Source organism: Ceratina calcarata, unplaced genomic scaffold, assembly GCF_001652005.2.
Source record: "Ceratina calcarata isolate Rehan_Ccalc_2016 unplaced genomic scaffold, ASM165200v1 scaffold126.2, whole genome shotgun sequence".
NCBI classification, from domain to species: Eukaryota; Metazoa; Arthropoda; class Insecta; order Hymenoptera; family Apidae; genus Ceratina; species Ceratina calcarata.
In genome coordinates, this window is record NW_017133620.1 from 36,090 (window position 1) to 53,369 (window position 17,280).

General features: G+C 40.8%; 4 protein-coding genes across 7 annotated transcripts; 2 read left to right on the forward strand and 2 right to left on the reverse strand.

Moving 5' to 3' along the window:
- Positions 1–106: 106 nt before the first annotated feature.
- On the forward strand, positions 107–5,349 carry LOC108627658 (DDB1- and CUL4-associated factor 11). 4 transcript variants are annotated; one of them, XM_018029007.2, is made up of 10 exons: positions 107–419; positions 1,996–2,107; positions 2,205–2,448; positions 2,536–2,682; positions 2,768–2,949; positions 3,029–3,121; positions 3,207–3,453; positions 3,537–3,692; positions 3,771–3,877; positions 3,958–5,349. In XM_018029007.2, exons 1-10 carry the CDS (start codon positions 340–342, stop codon positions 4,111–4,113), a joined length of 1,524 nt encoding a protein of 507 aa, XP_017884496.1. In that variant the 5' UTR covers positions 107–339; the 3' UTR covers positions 4,114–5,349. The 4 variants fall into 4 exon arrangements, with proteins under 4 accessions (XP_017884496.1, XP_017884506.1, XP_017884487.1 ...); XM_018029017.2 differs by lacking the exon at positions 107–419 and adding an exon at positions 1,198–1,520 and having other exon boundaries at positions 3,207–3,450; XM_018028998.2 differs by lacking the exon at positions 107–419 and adding an exon at positions 1,202–1,520.
- Positions 5,350–6,913: 1,564 nt separating this feature from the next.
- Positions 6,914–11,095, forward strand: tan (C45 family peptidase tan). The gene is made up of 8 exons (XM_018028899.2): positions 6,914–7,120; positions 7,697–7,875; positions 9,019–9,216; positions 9,455–9,562; positions 9,686–9,902; positions 9,979–10,219; positions 10,318–10,514; positions 10,595–11,095. Exons 2-8 carry the CDS (start codon positions 7,753–7,755, stop codon positions 10,720–10,722), a joined length of 1,212 nt encoding a protein of 403 aa, XP_017884388.1. The 5' UTR covers positions 6,914–7,120; positions 7,697–7,752; the 3' UTR covers positions 10,723–11,095.
- Positions 10,875–12,825, reverse strand: LOC108627615 (putative E3 ubiquitin-protein ligase UBR7). The gene is made up of 7 exons (XM_018028927.2): positions 12,515–12,825; positions 12,256–12,444; positions 12,005–12,154; positions 11,824–11,935; positions 11,553–11,740; positions 11,320–11,479; positions 10,875–11,237 (listed from the first exon to the last, which is right to left on the reverse strand). The coding sequence occupies exons 1-7, from the start codon at positions 12,653–12,655 to the stop codon at positions 11,086–11,088; spliced, it is 1,092 nt and encodes a 363-aa protein (XP_017884416.1). The 5' UTR covers positions 12,656–12,825; the 3' UTR covers positions 10,875–11,085.
- A 287-nt stretch (positions 12,826–13,112) lies between these two features.
- On the reverse strand, positions 13,113–17,187 carry Vps26 (vacuolar protein sorting 26). The gene is made up of 6 exons (XM_018028909.2): positions 16,960–17,187; positions 16,696–16,839; positions 15,892–16,286; positions 15,706–15,812; positions 15,311–15,522; positions 13,113–15,241 (listed from the first exon to the last, which is right to left on the reverse strand). The coding sequence occupies exons 1-6, from the start codon at positions 16,960–16,962 to the stop codon at positions 14,972–14,974; spliced, it is 1,131 nt and encodes a 376-aa protein (XP_017884398.1). The 5' UTR covers positions 16,963–17,187; the 3' UTR covers positions 13,113–14,971.
- Between the last annotated feature and the right edge of the window lie 93 nt (positions 17,188–17,280).

Below are 17,280 nucleotides of genomic sequence, written 5' to 3' on the forward strand. Positions count from 1 at the left end.
AACAGGTTTCCGTATGCGTGGCAAGAGCGTAGTATCGTAGTTGGACTCTCCCTTTTAATTACAAGATAGTGTTGCGTAAAATGTTTCTGCATACTTAGGATCGCGACGAATTTTCAGATTCAAATTGAATCTCGGCCTCGAACTTGCGATCGGTCGCTGGCGCTCGCGTTGCCGCTCTCTTCGTTCTTAACGTTGTCTGTTTCGACTCGACTCGACTCGACAGATCTTTAACTGTCACAAGTATACACTGCAATAACGCCATTCACCACCAACTATTAGGAGTTCGGAAGTTTTTGTTGTTTGCTTTTAGACGATAAATAAGATTCGCTCGCTCTCTGCATGGGAGGGATTAATTCACGGAATATGGAAATCGGATACGATCCCGGGCTGGTTGACATTTTGCATTATTTGATACGCAGGTTTGTTCGAAGAATTATTAGAATCGAGACATTTCTCACGTCGTAGCCAAGTACGAATTTCTTTCGTAATTCGTGTACGTCGAAGAGACGAACGTGCGGCGATATACGTAGAGAAACTGCGAAAAGAATCCGAGGGGGAAGTACACGTGAAAAACAAATGAACGTGAAAACGCGGAAGTGATTCTAACCTCCCGTTCTACGTACGATCTTCTATTTTTTTATGCTTTGCATCGTGTACACGCTACACGGGCTTGATTTATTTAAATATCTGGCTCGTTTTTAGCTCGCCTCGTCGTCGGAACGAAATGACTTACATCNGAATACGATACGATTTATATCGAAAGTATAATGGAATGTGGGAAGAACAGATGAACAAATTAAGCCAGATCGCGAATAAGATTTACGAGTATTTATTTATTTGAAATAGATTTGACTACAAGACCGTCGAACAAGATCCAAACTTAACTTATCGCGCTTAATATTATATTACAATACTTGTGATCACTGTTATCAACGATAGTTGCAAATTTATTAAAAAGTTGTCAATCGTGAAGGAAAAGCAGCTATTATTCGCAACGCAGAAAAGTTTCTTTGGAAGAGCGCGTAGATCTTAAATTTTCCGCTATTAGGGCGCACAGTACAGTTCTAATTCGAAACAGTTTTCTACGTAGGACTGTATGAAGTAACAGGTTTCCGTATGCGTGGCAAGCGTAGTATCGTAGTTGGACTCTCCCTTTTAATTACAAGATAGTGTTGCGTAAAATGTTTCTGCATACTTAGGATCGCGACGAATTTTCAGATTCAAATTGAATCTCGGCCTCGAACTTGCGATCGGTCGCTGGCGCTCGCGTTGCCGCTCTCTTCGTTCTTAACGTTGTCTGTTTCGACTCGACTCGACTCGACAGATCTTTAACTGTCACAAGTATACACTGCAATAACGCCATTCACCACCAACTATTAGGAGTTCGGAAGTTTTTGTTGTTTGCTTTTAGACGATAAATAAGATTCGCTCGCTCTCTGCATGGGAGGGATTAATTCACGGAATATGGAAATCGGATACGATCCCGGGCTGGTTGACATTTTGCATTATTTGATACGCAGGTTTGTTCGAAGAATTATTAGAATCGAGACATTTCTCACGTCGTAGCCAAGTACGAATTTCTTTCGTAATTCGTGTACGTCGAAGAGACGAACGTGCGGCGATATACGTAGAGAAACTGCGAAAAGAATCCGAGGGGGAAGTACACGTGAAAAACAAATGAACGTGAAAACGCGGAAGTGATTCTAACCTCCCGTTCTACGTACGATCTTCTATTTTTTTATGCTTTGCATCGTGTACACGCTACACGGGCTTGATTTATTTAAATATCTGGCTCGTTTTTAGCTCGCCTCGTCGTCGGAACGAAATGACTTACATCTACATCGGATACGAATAGTACATTTTTTTTCGACCTCGACGTTTTAGCTCTTACTTAAACGTCTTAACCTTTTCACTTTCCGTATTGCCTTTTCAATAAATCACGACGATCACGAGATCAGGAAAACGATTAATTTTTCTCGGTTTCTATCGTTGCAGCCGCCAGCTACATCAGATCATATCTTCGAATCACGATGACTCGGACGAAGAATATGCCGCGAATTCGCAACCACCGAAAATCACTTTGTCACCAAACACATCCAGGCTAGACGTTCGTTGTTTACTTTTAGATACCTATGGACTCGATCACTGTTGGTTGTATACTTTTCATACTTATTCGATGCTTTCGTCGTCGTTTTATCTTTCAGAAAAGCGAAATAAGTCTTGTCACGAAGCAAGCTTGCGGATACTTGGATAGCATGGATAAACCTTGTAACATAACGTCGATGATTCAGAGAAGAGCCCTGGGTCCTAATTTTAGCACAGGTGAAAGGTGCGGAATAACCAATAGATTTTTACCAAATAAAATGCATCAGGTCGCTAAATATAGAACCAAAGCTTTTTGCGGCTCTTTTTCGAAGGATGGAAGATTTCTCTTAACTGCCAGTCAAGGCAAGTAATCAGAATCGTTTGTTCTATAAAATTCGACTAATTTTTCAATGATCCAATTTTATAATTGTTGAATTATGCCGTTGCCAGACAAATATTTACGTCTTTATCGGACGCAAGATGGAGGTTTCGCAGAAGTTAAGAAGATCTCGGCGCGAGATATGGGTTGGAGCATCTTGGACACAGCGTTTAGTCCTGACGGGAATTATATTGTTTACTCGAGTTGGTCGGAATCTCGTGAGTAGATGTTCAACGACTTATCCTAGATTAGATCGACACGTGCACGATTTACCGAATACCGAATACCTTTGTTCATTTACAGTGTATCTCTGCCCCGTTTACGGAGACTCGAGTGCTCAAGAATCGTTGTCGTTGTGTCCGGACGATCGAAGATTTTGCGTGTTCTCGCTTGTATTTTCCAGTGACGGTCGTGAAATTTTAGGCGGAGCGAACGATGGTTACCTCTACGTTTACGATCGAGAATGCCATCAGCGGGCGTTCAAAGTTCGTATAAATTTTGTTTAAGCTCGCTGGTCGCTAATGTCACCGTCTATATATATATATATATATCTTTCTTTTACAGATCGCAGGCCACAACAACGACGTGAACGCTGTTGCTTTTGCAGATAATACCTCACAGATTTTGTACAGTGCGGGGGACGACGGTCTTTGCAAGGTAATCCATTCCAGCCAAAAAATCATTTGAAACTTTTCGGCTCGAAAGTTCTTTTACGTTTCTTGTCTGTATTTGCCATTTGTAGGTTTGGGATAGAAGAACTTTGAACGAAACTGGACCGCGTCCAGTCGGAATATTGGCAGGCCATATGGACGGTATCACGTACATCGACCCGCGAGGCGATGGCCGTTACTTAATCACCAACAGTAAAGATCAAACGATCAAATTGTGGGACGTTCGCGCGTTTTCCGATCACAACGGTGAAGAGAATACGCGTAAAGCCGTTGCGAATCAAAATTGGGATTATCGGTGGCAACGAGTACCAAAACGTTGTTAGTAACCGATCAGTATCGTCGTCTGTTCTGTCGATATTCTGTATCGGCTACCGGCAATAATATTGTTTCTCTCATTGCAGTGTACAGGGCCAGAAACATGCTGGAAGGCGATACCAGTGTCATGACTTACCGCGGTCATTCGGTTCTTCAAACCTTGATAAGATGTCATTTTTCGCCTTCGTCCACTACCGGTCAAAGGTATATATACACCGGATGCGCCGCCGGTCGCGTGATAAGTAAGTTTCGAGTCGTCTTCCGATCTTGTTTACTTTTCATCGATTTAACTCGGGCTAATCATTTTCGGTTCGTTACAGTATACGATGTTCTGACGGGTAGGATAGTCACTACTCTGTTCGGTCACAAAAGATGCGTACGCGATGTTAGTTGGCATCCGTTTCATCCAGAGATCGTTTCGACGTCTGTATGTATCCGTTTACTCGCGGTGCGATGTAGACACATAGTAGTGAAGCCGAGCGAATAAACCACGACGATTGATTTTAGTGGGATGGTGCGATCCTCAGCTGGCGATACGCTGGAAGCACGGCGCTAGATATTTCCGATTCCGAAGAAGAAATGGACGCTGAATCGCAACCGCGAACTTTGAGACGAAGTCAACGAATTGCTGAGCGAAGAGCCAAGCACGCAGCAGCGTGTTGAGTCGCGAGAGTTAAGACGATCGGGAGAGGAGAGATTACGTTGCGCAGTTCTTGGTAATTCTTGCGCCGTTTCGTTCCGGCAATGGAGAAAAGACGCTACATGGACATGGACATTCATTAATATAATTAAAGCTCGTGCTCGCGGTGAACCGTTGTTGTTGAACCTTGCCGATCAGGCTACGGCCACGGCGTTAACTTTTTCTTAGACAAGACTGAGTTATCATCGAACGTACCTCCGCAAGCCCGTCGAGGCGTGCGGGATACGTACGTAGCACGTCGCCGTTAAAACCGAACGTCTATGAATGAGAGAGAAGGAGAGAGCACCCCAACGACGGCGCCACCGCGATCATATCGACGTTGCGTAACTTGTTCTCGTGGAACGTAATATCTTTTTATTCCATACCTTATCGTTTCTTAGTTCTCCTTTCGCGAATAAACCCCGAAGAGAACGGGGTGCATAAACGTTTTTTACGACTAACCGAAAATCAAGGGCAGCGATCGGCTATACATATTGCGTATATTATTGTATATCTCTAATCTATATCATGACCGAATAGCGAGTTGTCTCTTTTTATTATAATTGTGCGTTTGTCTCGGCGGATGCGGTAAAAAGATTTCGTTCGCGAATCGGACATTTTTTCTTGAAAAATTTGATTTGTTCCTATTAATTGTCTGCCTATCTCCTCGTTCGTGTTTATAATTATTCGTAGTGCATCTTGCCCTTCTATTCTTTCAATTTTATCGAAGAAATTTTCGATTCGCACATCGTCTAACGTAACGACAGCGATCATGTATATTGTATTTTAAGTAAGTTATTATCACCGAACGGTATATGATACGTTGCGGTATGTTTCTTTTGTCTTTCGTTTTTCGTTTTACGTCGAGAGAAGGCGTAAACAGAAAATAGAAAGCGAGAACGGAATTATATATAAAGAGGGAAAATCAGCGGTTTTTACTAAATAGAATTGTTCTTTTTTTTCAGACTGACCAAAACGTAATAGGTGACTTGTTACTGTGTACATTTTGCAGTATACGTATTTTATTAGGTACGTTAAATATCGCTCACAGATCTCCAAAAATGTACAGATATACATATGTAACGTATGCGAGTGCGAGATCCTGTAAACATATACGAATGCGTACAACCACGCACGTGTATTGTACATATTTATATATACGTACGTACGCGGCGATGTTACATTATAAAAATGTACACTAATAAATTACTAGAAAGTAACAATACTACTTTGATTTTTCTCGGTTGATCGCACAGAGAAGTATGCAAGCCGACGGAATATTTCAACGATACCGCGATGGTATCTTTATTTATAGGAAATCATCGAACAACGTAATAATCGATTTGAAATTCCCTGACGCGAGTTTGGCATAGTTTCGAGGAATCACGTGCATAAAGCATAATTATAATGTCTTTTTCCGTATTAGATTTATCGCTCTTTCCGCTTCTTTACAACCTTTTCGAGATATAACTATGCGTCGCGTCTCGTGTCATGTATACATATTCATGTATTTACTATGCAAATCGTTTGTAGCCCGTGTCTATGCCTACGTCTATGAGATTCGCTTGTCTCCTTTACCTTTAGTCACCTTACTCCGCATCATTGGCGAATGTAGTTCAGGATTAACGATGCATAGTGAGGTGGTAACGATAACGATCAAATCGAGCGAGCAATATTTCATTGTAAACGATACGATGTGGTTGTTATCGGATTTGAAAACATAATGTCGCCGGGAAACCGTAAAAAAGATTCTAATTTTAGCTCTTATCCATTTATAGTCGTGAAATGCGCGTATTTGGAAGCCGGAGTAACGGCTGACCGTGCACTGCAATCAGATGCATTTCTCGGTACTCGTACCTTACGGCGTATGTAATTATATTTGATCATGCTCGCGATTAGATTTTACTTATTTAGGTACACATTTATGCTTATATGTATGGGTCCGGCCCGATCTAACGTTATGACCAATCGGTGTTTCCTCTTCTTCTTCTTCGTGTCATCCGGAGGCCGAGGACATCCTTCGTCTCGCGATTATCCTCTGAATAACATAGTATCTATATCTATGGAAATAACACTTGGATTCAATATATAGGATACCCCCTTGGGAATAAATAGAAATCAGAAAAAGAAATCGTGCGATCTTGATTATTCGACTTATTTTCTTTTCTATTTTATGGAAATTGAAAGTTGAAAATGGGTTGCAAGATAAGAAACGATTCTGTACGAGAAGAAGCGAGTTCATTGTTGACGTCGATTCTAATCCGCAAATACGCGTGGAAAAAATTATACATGATAACAGCTATCTTTCGACGATGCAGTATAATTAGGGACAACATACGCACGTAACTCCTTATGCATCGCGAGCGCGATAAATCGTCAATAGAATTTATTTACAGACATATCAAACTTGTCCATTTCTTTATTTATTTATTTAACCGATTTTCTAATCTGAGCTAACTCAGATCAGATGGCTCTTGGACAAGGTCCTTATAGTCTTTCCGTTCTGTACATCGTCAATAGAAATGAAAATCGACAAACCGTAATGGTGGCGCGATAATTGGAACATGATACAATACATTCCTTAAATACCTAAATGTTTAAATACGACGAGAATGTTTTTTGTTACTTCGAGAGGAAACGAACCTTGGCTATCCCTGCGCAACCAAGTACCCTTGCGTATATCGCGCGGCATACCATACAACTCCGCTAATCGACGTAAGTCGATAAAAGGTAGATTAGGCTTGACAGTCTTCGGTAGAAGAGAGAAGCCGATCGTCGTAGCGCACCGACAGTCGCACGCGACGATCGTCACCGTTCCGTCGGCATTCGAAACCGTCTCCAGGATTCGTACGTTCGCCCGCGTATTTCTTCAGAGAAGTGACCGCGAGATAAGAAAAATCAAACGGCAGACGCAACAGAAAGTGACATCAGAGATCTGAGACCAAATCGAACGATTTCTTCTATTCTATTATATCTACACGCCTGATACGCGTAAGTACATATATTTGTTTCTTTTTGCCGAATCTCTGGTAGAATTTTATCTCATCTCGAACATCGTCTCGTGTTTCTCGCAACTCTGCAGCAATCATTACGCGCGCTTCTTCTTCGTTCGTCTCATCCCTTCTTTCCACGTATCGGACCGTTTGCTTTCGGCTCGCTGTCCCGCGTCGCGATCTCCAATCGCGTTAAAAGCTATCGATCGGTTCAGTAAATTCGATCCATCTACGTGTAAAATGCGACGCATCCGTGGGTCCTTGTTCATCATTTTAAGCGCACTGGGTGCACGAGAAGAAACGATATCGCGACAGATGATCGCGTGGGAAACGGAATCGGGTAAATCCGTGCCTGATACAAGAGCGCGCGCTGCACAAGCGATAGATAGACGTCCGATAATTAAACGGGGACACATTGCGCGTTCTCCAACGCGACCAGGCACATGCATCGCACCGTGTACATGCTTGTCCGTTGTAATGTATAAGTGCGCGGGAATGTGTCTGCTCGAAATCGCGAGAGAGGAAGGAGATGCGTGCTCGAGGTAGTGCAGCGAAATTCGAATTGTCTGTTCAGAGGTGAGGAACTAGAAACTAGAAGCCACAGGCGGAGGACAGAGACCGACGAGGAGCATGACCAAGGCCGAAAACCCCGCGGGAACAGAAAGCGCGCCCGCGGCGCAGGACATCGGAAGAAGACACGCTATCCCCATCATTCACGTCAGGGGAACGCATTACGACATTGGTTTTGATATCGTAAGAGTTCAATCGTCTTTCTTCGCTTCTCACGTTTGTTCAGGGTTGCAGATAAATGTTTAATTCAATTGGACGCTAACTGGCAATTAACGTTCACTTTTTTATTCGGGTTTGCCTGATGAAGAATTGACATTATTTAATTAGCTTCATCGAAAGAAATTTAATGCGGCAATTAAAGAATCTCCAACGCTGCTCTCGCCTCGGAGCCGAAATAAGTGTTTGACGTTCGAAATGTAATTGTAATCGTAAAGCGAAAATTAAACAATCGTCACGGTTCTGTTAATTCGTGCACAGATACCATGCGTATAAGAATCAATGAAAGAAACGGGATTTCTGAATCTATGCTAATCGTATGCGAATATTAGATCGTGGAAAGGGAATCGATTTAGGACTTGGGAGGTTGCTTATTGCTCTACCGTGGAGGCCACCGTGCGCACGGTATTTAAGGACAACGTATAAATTAGATTAGTCCAAGAAACTGGAAAAATATTTTCATTTACATTTGCATACGCATTCGGAAGTGCTCTTGACTCTTGTACACGCACAAGCGTAATCTGGCTACCCATGCAATTTAAAGTGGCAGCGGGGCGGTTCGATATTCACTGAAGCTTTTCTACTCTGACTTAAGATACGTGAAACGTTTTTGTTTACGTACATCGTAAATTGCACACGATCAGATCAGTATCGTTACACGTGGCAAAACACCCGCGTATGTATATTTTTTAACATGTGTCAGTCGCTAATCGTTTTTATATCTACGTTTCTGAGAAGCATACGATATTCAGAAATTGCATGTTACACAACGACAATTACATAACGTTTATGTAACTTTATAGCTTTGTTCTAATGATTATTTTATCGTATACAAATGTATATAATTCATATGCACCGTTTTTTTCTACGACGAACACGCTCGAGTGGTATCGAGCGCGAATCGCGAAACGCGATCTCGCAGCATTAACGTGTGTACGTATGTATATGTATGTACGTATGCGGATCTGCTCTTGATCCTGTCTCGCGTTGAGAAACTCGGAAAAGTTGTTTCGTGGACGATTCGAGTGACATAAAAAATTCGTAACAAATACTTACGCACACAAATAATAGCACATTTTAATGTAAATTAATTTTTTCGTTGCCGTTCAGGGGCGTACGTTTTCCGGTTTGATCCGAAGTTTCCTAGACGTCTACCGACCGTTGAACGAAACCTATTTGCCTCTGTATGAAACCCAAACTGGTAAAAAAATCTATGAGGAGACGCTCGCATGCGTCGAGACGCAATTTCCTGGCTACTTGAAGGAAATTCGTGGGACGGCCGATGGCGCGAACGTTCCCTTTTATAAGGTACGTCGGATAGTCTGTAATCGATCCCAGTTAAAGACGCTTTATTTAAACTGTGCACGATACGAGATAACGCGTTTGAAACAATAAACCCCTTGTAACTGTAGAATCGCAGTTCTGCTCGTTCTACTCGTACTGCATGGTCGCATATCGTATTATACGAATACTTACATAAGACGCCTTCTTCCTCTTCCCCCATGGATAAACGAGCCATTACTTTCGTCGATTTTCTTCTTTTCAGTTATTTTTAATACATCTAGACGACATCGTGCCGAACGTGATGAATGAAGGAACGCAGAACACGTTACCGGTTGGTTGTTCAACGATTATGTGCAATCAACCGGATCAGGTAAATTTCGAACGAATGAATAAGTCTGATTGCTAATCAGATTCTATCGTCGGTCGCGTCGCGTTCGTTCTACTTCTTTGGCGAAGAATAATGACATTTAAAATTTGCAAATTGACAAAACAGCAAATTTTGGGCCATAATGAGGATGCGCTTGCTGAAACGTTGAATCATTGGTATTTGGTATCCGCACACGTCGTCGAACCGGGATGTAAGGAAGAAATCTTTACGTCGCTCAGTTACGCCGGATTTCTTCCGGGATACACGATGGGCTACAATCGACACGGTCTCGTTTACACGATCAACACGCTCAGCGCTGCGACTTTGAGGTCCGGTAAGACGCGTAAGTGTCGCTTTCTCTCTTTATTTTACATACGCAACGTTCGCCACTGCTAATTCTCTTTCTTCGTACCGCGTAGCTAGATACTTTATAACGCGGGCGTTGCTGACCGCGGAAAACTACGTGGAAGCTCAACAGATTTTAAGGAACGATGGATACGGGGCGGCGGAAGGGTTTTCAGTGAACATGACGTTCTTGACGCAAGAAGGCGATCGAATGTTTCACAACGCCGAGGTCGGTCCTTGCGAGGAGAACGGCATGCAGTCACAGCTGAGTATCTTGACCGTCAGCCCAGGGGAGAATACCGTCCACTGCAACAAGTCGGTTCGCTTGCCTTGTTGTATTTTCGCTTTGTCCCTTCGGTCGGGATCGACCGTTCGATCGCTTCATCGCCCATACTTCGGTTTCATTTTTTCAGATACCTTCGATTAAAAATACCCGAAGTAGGAGGCCTAATCATAGACAGCAGCGTGAAAAGGATGGAGGCCATTTGCAAGCATCCCCCTGCTAAATCTCGGCAAGACGTCATAAACATGTTGAGCGATCAAACGGGCGAAGATTACAGAGTCTATCAGGAAAAAGACGAAAACGATCCGGTGAAAACTATAGCCACTGGTAGGTGGTATTCTGGTCTCCGTTCGCTCTTCGTTCTATCAGTGAACAACTTGTTTATTTCAACGAACATATGTGCGCAGGTATTTTCGACTGCATCGAGAAGACTTGGTCCATATATACGGGCAAACCGAGCGACATGAAGCCGATTTTGGTAATACCTTTGCAACTGGACGACGAACTGACTGCACCAGCCAGTCTCGAATCTTAAATTTTACCGGTTTCGATCATAGAGTCTCAAATTCATTTATTCTATTTTCGCTCCGCGACGAACTGTTCGCCAATCTTCTTTTCCTGTTCTTCACGCATCGAACTTTCATCCGATAGGTACAACTACGAGATTTGAATTAAACGGTACACCGATGATCGATATTATTTTTTTATTTTGTTCTTTCTCACATACGTACACACATACATTCACCGATTTATCGGAAGCTACTTTAAAATCAATTATCGAAAATATAGAATTTAATACATTACACATAAAAAAAATAAGTAAAAATAAAACGTAGTTGTTCACAATGTAATATGTATAAATTGTTGTCTCCGTTAATAAAGGAAAGACAGATTCCCTTTAACGGCAATACGTTGGTACCACCACTTTCGGGCGCTTCTTCGATTCCATTTGCGAGAAGAATTCCTTTATATCCTCTTCCCGCACGACCTTCTTGTTCTCGACAAACTTTTGCAGATACTGTATCAATCGTTCTTTCATATTATTGTATTCTGTTAACACACGAATATGCCAAGACGTGAAATAAATGAAGAATCAAATAAATTTTTACAACGAACCAAGTTTTTTCGTTACCTTCGATCGCTGTTAGCTGTTCGACCCGACCTAAAGAGGCGAGCGCTTTCATACCTTTCTCGTACTGCGATTCTCGGCTATTGACCTTACCCGCTTCCTCGTAAGCGTGCACGCTATCCGTCGGATCGAGAAGGAACATCATTCGCTTCTCTTTATAGAGCTGTAATCGAAAAATTTTGTTGCAAACCGCGTTCGCAAAACAAACTATTTATCCGAACAAATAGAACCTCTACCTCTTTACACGTATCGCAAGTACATAACGCGGATCTCCAGCCTTCTGTCCAAAAGCAGCTGCCCCGGAATGAAGTCTCTTTCCCAAGATTATTCTTCGTTGGCATCGTACACTGCTTGGCGACAGCTTCAACGTCGACTGGTTTATTTTCCTCCTTATCATTGGCACCTTTATCGTCGCTCATATTTACTATAGAAATGCAATAAATGCTGCGTTGGATCAGATTTCAAAAAATAGGTAATTGCAACAGGAAAAAACAAGGCGGTTATTACCTGCGTATTTACAGGCATAATTCCACAGGAAATCGTTGTTTTTCATGCAGCCAGCACAAATCATTTCATCGTACGCACCATCGGCTGGCATTTCCTTTTCACATTCTAGATGCTACGTGGTTATTGTTCGTTATTAATGTACTTAAAAGACATGGAAGCCGATACATCGAAAAATTAGTACCTTTGAGTGATACCAATCTTCGCAGATTATGCACTGCAGCATCTCATCGTTAACGGTATCATCAGGATCCGGATAAGGTCTCTCACAAGTGCAATACAGTCCATCGAAATTGTGATTATACTGATTTTCAGAATTTAACTGGTCCTTCGACTGTATGAATAAACGGATGATGCGGCAAACAAGAGGAAGCAAAGTATAAAGGCATATAATGTTTATTGTTAAATTAAATATGATAATAGAAATGAACGTACGGCGACCAGATTACACTTCCTTCCTCCGAATTTCGAATTGCCACAATCGCACCTAAAGTGCCTTTTGGTGTATAATTCGATGAGTTCATGACCTTCATGGCAATGAAAGCTACAAGCCAGGCAAACCGCTGCTCTCACAGACTTTTGGCAACAAGTTCTGCATGCATAAAGGGCTTGTCGCGTATAACCCTAAACAAAAAATGAATTTCATATTTGGCTGGACGATACGGTCGAACGTCGCTTAGGAATATGCAACTACCTTGCAGTAAGTGCAATTTTTGTCGTCGGACGCTCCCAAAACTGCGTTTGCGTCTTCTTCCAATTGATTCTCTTCTCGGAGTACATCCAACATAGTAACTGAATTTTCCTCTTCAACGAGTTCTTCCACATGTTCAGACATTTTTTCTTTTCAATTTACGTTAATGCCCACATAAAAATTACTTCGAATACGGAATAGGAACGCGAAATTGTATTGACTGCTCTGCGCTTCCGAACTGGAACTTCGAATGTAAAAGTACCGCGTATGTCTGCGCGTACGTTCCGGCTACCACTACCATCGAAGAAATACTACTACTATTAACTGCTATTACTATACTACGTTACTTCGGTGGCAATGTATTCTAGAGGGTGTCAAAAATTGCAGATTTTTTCGTGCAACACGATCGAAGTCCTATAAGATTTTAGACTACCAATCTTTAGTAATCTCAATTTCTCCGATCTCTCTTCAGTGCATTTATTATGGCTTGATGCTCGCGATTTTTCTGTTTTCTCTTTGTAAAATCTATAGTACATCGTTGCCCTCTATCCTTTTGGTTTCGCAGAATGAAATTTTGCGATATCATTTAATGTACGATCCGTAATGTTGAATGTGCAGCTTTATTGACTTTCCGTTTTGTATATATGTATAGATGGGCTATCCAGTTCTATCTATAAATCGTATAAAAGAACGCCTACTTTCATTTTCTGATGTTCGCGCAAGCCGCGCGCAAAGACATTTTGCGTGGAGATTAAAGTATAAAACCGTTGTAGGTATTTAATTTTTATATCGTATGACAATATGTATATGTATATATACAATATTTGACATGTCAAATAATTCACAAATAGGTTTTTTCTTTCTCTCTTTTACACATACATATATCTTTCTTGTCAACAAATAACAAAGGCGTGAAGTATGAAAATTTTCATTTACACGAAACAAAACTCTCGACTTACACGCAGTTGACCGTATGTTAGGTGGCTTATTCCTTTTTAACAAGACTGTTAGTCAACCGATGTTAACATAGAATTGTACAAAACGATAAGTATATAGATACATACAATATATTTTGCTGTCGCATCAGCGCATTGCTTCTATCGTGGTAGTAATCGTTCAATCTACTACCTGGATAGAACAATACCGTTTCAATATTATTACTGTAGATGCGTATGCTCGTGAGGTGCGTACGTGCGTGTAATTCCAACTAAACTATTCGGATACACGGTAGTACACGGTACGGTACACACCGCACACACGCATACGTAATGTGTGTATATAAATATATATATACATACGTACATATATGTATATATATAAATACATGTGGAGTGTGGAGCAAACCCGTCTTTTAATCTATCATAGTCCACTCTCATATAAATAAAGGCATGCTAAAAATTGAAACGGGGGCATACTAAAATATACAATATTTCTTACAATGACTTGTACATCATTATTCTTAAGAGTTTGCATAAAAATCTATTAAAAAATTAATTGGCATGTACAATTTAGCGTGTCCGTTATACGTACGTATATACAGTTATGCTATGTTATAGAACAGAACTATTATATAACACTATGTCGTATGCCGTGCACTTTGCATCTTAACGTATCGTATTTATTGCAAATGTTAATAAAAACTTTGTTATTGAAAAGAGCACACTTTTGGGTAATCAATACCTATACGTGTACGCGTCGTATATGTAAAAGCGTCCCATCGAGTGCCTTTATCATATTAGTCGTAGACTAGGTGAATGGATTAAAATAGGGCAGCCATTATGAGTATACGTATATTAATTTCAGATTCGTGAGACTCTCGGTGCACCAGAAACTGGCCGCTCGAGAGATCCGGTAATGTAACGCAAGAGGTTTCCGCCTTTCTTGTTGTTTTTTCTCGATAATAAAGATCTTTGAAAATATAACGAAGAATAAGTTTGTACAAAACGTTCTGAACACCGTAACATTCAGATACCATTCTTCAAGAATCGCTGAATATCACTGAATCGATATTCAATTGTTAATCGTCCATTTACGAATTATGTTCATTTTATACGGGATCACATTATATTCTTCCTCGTATTATTTTTCATTTAATCATTACAATTCGATTAAAATGTTCGGCGCGTCTCGTTGGACACCGTAATACAATACTATCTATGGAGCTCGATTAGTTGAAATTTTGATCGATAATTGGCTACTTATACAATTTAATCGTTCGCATTATTTATAGGTATCCAAAAATATTTACAACTTCGCTCGCGGATGTATCGGGTTTCGCGTTTCATTTCCTTTAAATTCGCTCTCATTTTCTCTTCTTACGATGGAAGAGAGTTCCTTTCACAAAACTACTCGTTCAGTTTCTAGCGCGATCGGATTTCTTCGAGTTCTGACTCGTTCCTTCGAATTGATAAAACTACCATTGACTTCCGTTCCGACTGGATCGAGTACAGATAGAAAGATTCAGTTACTCTCGGGATTAACTTCTTTCGCACCTTCACCGTCTCCTTCTTCGCGCGTCATACTCTCGATCGGTGCTTGCGCATCTTCCACACCGGTGACATTAGCGGGTGCCAGTTGTCCCGGTTGGATCGCTGCCGGTACAGATGGTGGGCCATTTTGAGCAACTCCCTGTGGAAAACCCGTTTCCGCAGACACCAAATGCGACGGCATGTGTGGCGATGCAGTTTGAGATTTTCTACTCTTCTCGCCTTTCCTCCATAACGTTATCTCCTAAACAAAAAGAAGAATGAGTTTCCGCGAAAGCAACACGTACGTATGGGCATCTGTTCGATCACTTACTTGCTGTTTAAAATATCTTCGATCTTCCTCGTCCATGAGGACCAAATTCAAATAATATCGAACGCTGAACTTCTTGTTAATATCGCGCATCGTTGGAGCTAAATCGTATCCAGCTAGGAATACTCTTATCGGAATGGATTCGCCTCGCACCGGTGCCCCATCCATTATTTCGTATTTGGCTATAGTTTCATTTTCCGTAAACGTGTGCGGACCTGCAAACACGTATTCTATTTATAACTGTAGTACGATAAGTTGGAGCAATCAAATGGTTAATAAACTAAAATATCTCTTCCAATAGGTACGTTATTAAATGTTTCATAAAAGAATGATAATAATAAAAATACTGAAAATAATTTTTTTTTAACGGAAAAATCTATTTTCCAATTATACAGTACCAGAACCTGTTGTTTCCCGCTTTATTATGGCAATCTCCATGTGTTTAATCTTTATTCGGACCAAAAGAAAATATATTTTTCCAACGATTACGTCTTTTAAATGATATCTGAAAGAATACAAACGTGAATTTCACGCTGGAAGTATAAAAGAAGAGAAGAAATTAGCAGTACGGACAACTAGCTTACTTGCTCTTATTGTATTCGAATTCAATGTGTAAACAGTCTTCGATACCAACTTCCATTTTAATAGGATTGTTCATATCTGGGTAGGAACTAAGAGTATGCACGACCAGTTCGAGCTCTTTAACGATATCGCTGAGTCTCCGAACGATCGTCACTTTGAGAAAATATCTTAGCCGTACGTTCGAGCCTGTATAACTTTCAAAAGGCTTTTCTACATTGGGAAATTCGAATGTATACACAGTGTTGTGAGTTAATTCTCCTGGCCTGGCCAATTCCTTAACTAGACTTGCAAATTCGTGATGATTTCCTCTGTCATAATACAATTCTATTTGCCCAATAAATTCTACTTTTACACCCTGATGCTCCAATTTTCCAGCTTTCCTCAAGCTAATGTTAATCTGTAAACATCGATGTATCGATTAATATCTAATTTCTTAATTGTTCCATGTAAATTTTGACCAAAGTACCAAAGTACAACCGAAAATTGCAGGCAAATTCTGTTGTATTTCTTTGATTCCTTTATCAAATTAAACAAGATAAGTTGTATTTGTATAGAACATATTAAATGATATCTTATACGTGCACAGTCTGTTTCGACTTCTAAGGATATTTATCTGCTTGCATAGGAACAGGATCAGAGTAATTAGTTCGGATAATCAAATCGAACGATTAGATAATCATTATTGTACATTTGAAGGGGGTTTATTCGAAGTTCAGAAGAGCGATCACAGGTTATAAAGTACATTTCATGATCATGTTACCTGTACTTTAGCATCAAAGATTACGTGTTTAAAAGGCAATATTTACCTTCCCAGACACCGTTTCACCATCGTAGTATAATAAATGGCGCTCTTTTTTACCATCCTCAGTTTTAATGTCCGCGGTCTTCCTGGTCTCTGCCCCATCTAATGTAATCTCTATGTCGGCCGATTGACCGAACCCGAAGAAACTCTACGGCGAGAACAAAACGTTAGAGATTGAACCGATCGAAATAGAATTGTACGTTCTACGTGTACGGTATTAACTTTAAACACGAGAAATGTTAGATTGATGAAAAAAAAGTCAACGTACCATTTTTCGTAAAAAAGATTGAGCTTGTAAAAATGATCGCAGGTTCTATCGTAACCGTGTAAAGTGCACGCAAGATCAACTCGTAGAATCAATGAAAAATCCTCGGAGGTAACATTTTTCACGCATAAACGAGAAAATTATAATATTTTTTACTTGCTTCCTCCCAAAAGTCACAAGTAGCCAATATGGCTGCGCACTGTCGCCCCCACCCTTTACGCCATGTACTGTCAAACTTGCAACTTGCAACCGCGTGCAACGCGGCGACGATAGTGATGGGCACTATCGACTAATTTAAAGTATCGACTACCTAGGGAATAATCG

Coding starts and splice junctions, on each gene's coding strand:
- Vps26 (XM_018028909.2), bottom strand. Junction 16,287..16,695: donor GTGAAACGGTGTCTGGGAAG/GTAAATATTGCC, acceptor CGATGTTTACAG/ATTAACATTAGCTTGAGGAA. Junction 15,242..15,310: donor GAAGATATTTTAAACAGCAA/GTAAGTGATCGA, acceptor CTTTTTGTTTAG/GAGATAACGTTATGGAGGAA.
- LOC108627615 (XM_018028927.2), bottom strand. CDS start 12,655: ATGTCTGAACATGTGGAAGAACTCGTTGAAGAGGAAAATTCAGTTACT. Junction 11,936..12,004: donor AAGATTGGTATCACTCAAAG/GTACTAATTTTT, acceptor ATAACCACGTAG/CATCTAGAATGTGAAAAGGA. Junction 11,741..11,823: donor TTATGCCTGTAAATACGCAG/GTAATAACCGCC, acceptor GCATTTCTATAG/TAAATATGAGCGACGATAAA.
- LOC108627658 (XM_018029007.2), top strand. CDS start 340: ATGGGAGGGATTAATTCACGGAATATGGAAATCGGATACGATCCCGGG. Junction 2,449..2,535: donor TCTCTTAACTGCCAGTCAAG/GCAAGTAATCAG, acceptor TGCCGTTGCCAG/ACAAATATTTACGTCTTTAT. Junction 2,683..2,767: donor CTCGAGTTGGTCGGAATCTC/GTGAGTAGATGT, acceptor GTTCATTTACAG/TGTATCTCTGCCCCGTTTAC.
- tan (XM_018028899.2), top strand. CDS start 7,753: ATGACCAAGGCCGAAAACCCCGCGGGAACAGAAAGCGCGCCCGCGGCG. Junction 9,563..9,685: donor TGTGCAATCAACCGGATCAG/GTAAATTTCGAA, acceptor TTGACAAAACAG/CAAATTTTGGGCCATAATGA. Junction 10,515..10,594: donor GGTGAAAACTATAGCCACTG/GTAGGTGGTATT, acceptor ATATGTGCGCAG/GTATTTTCGACTGCATCGAG.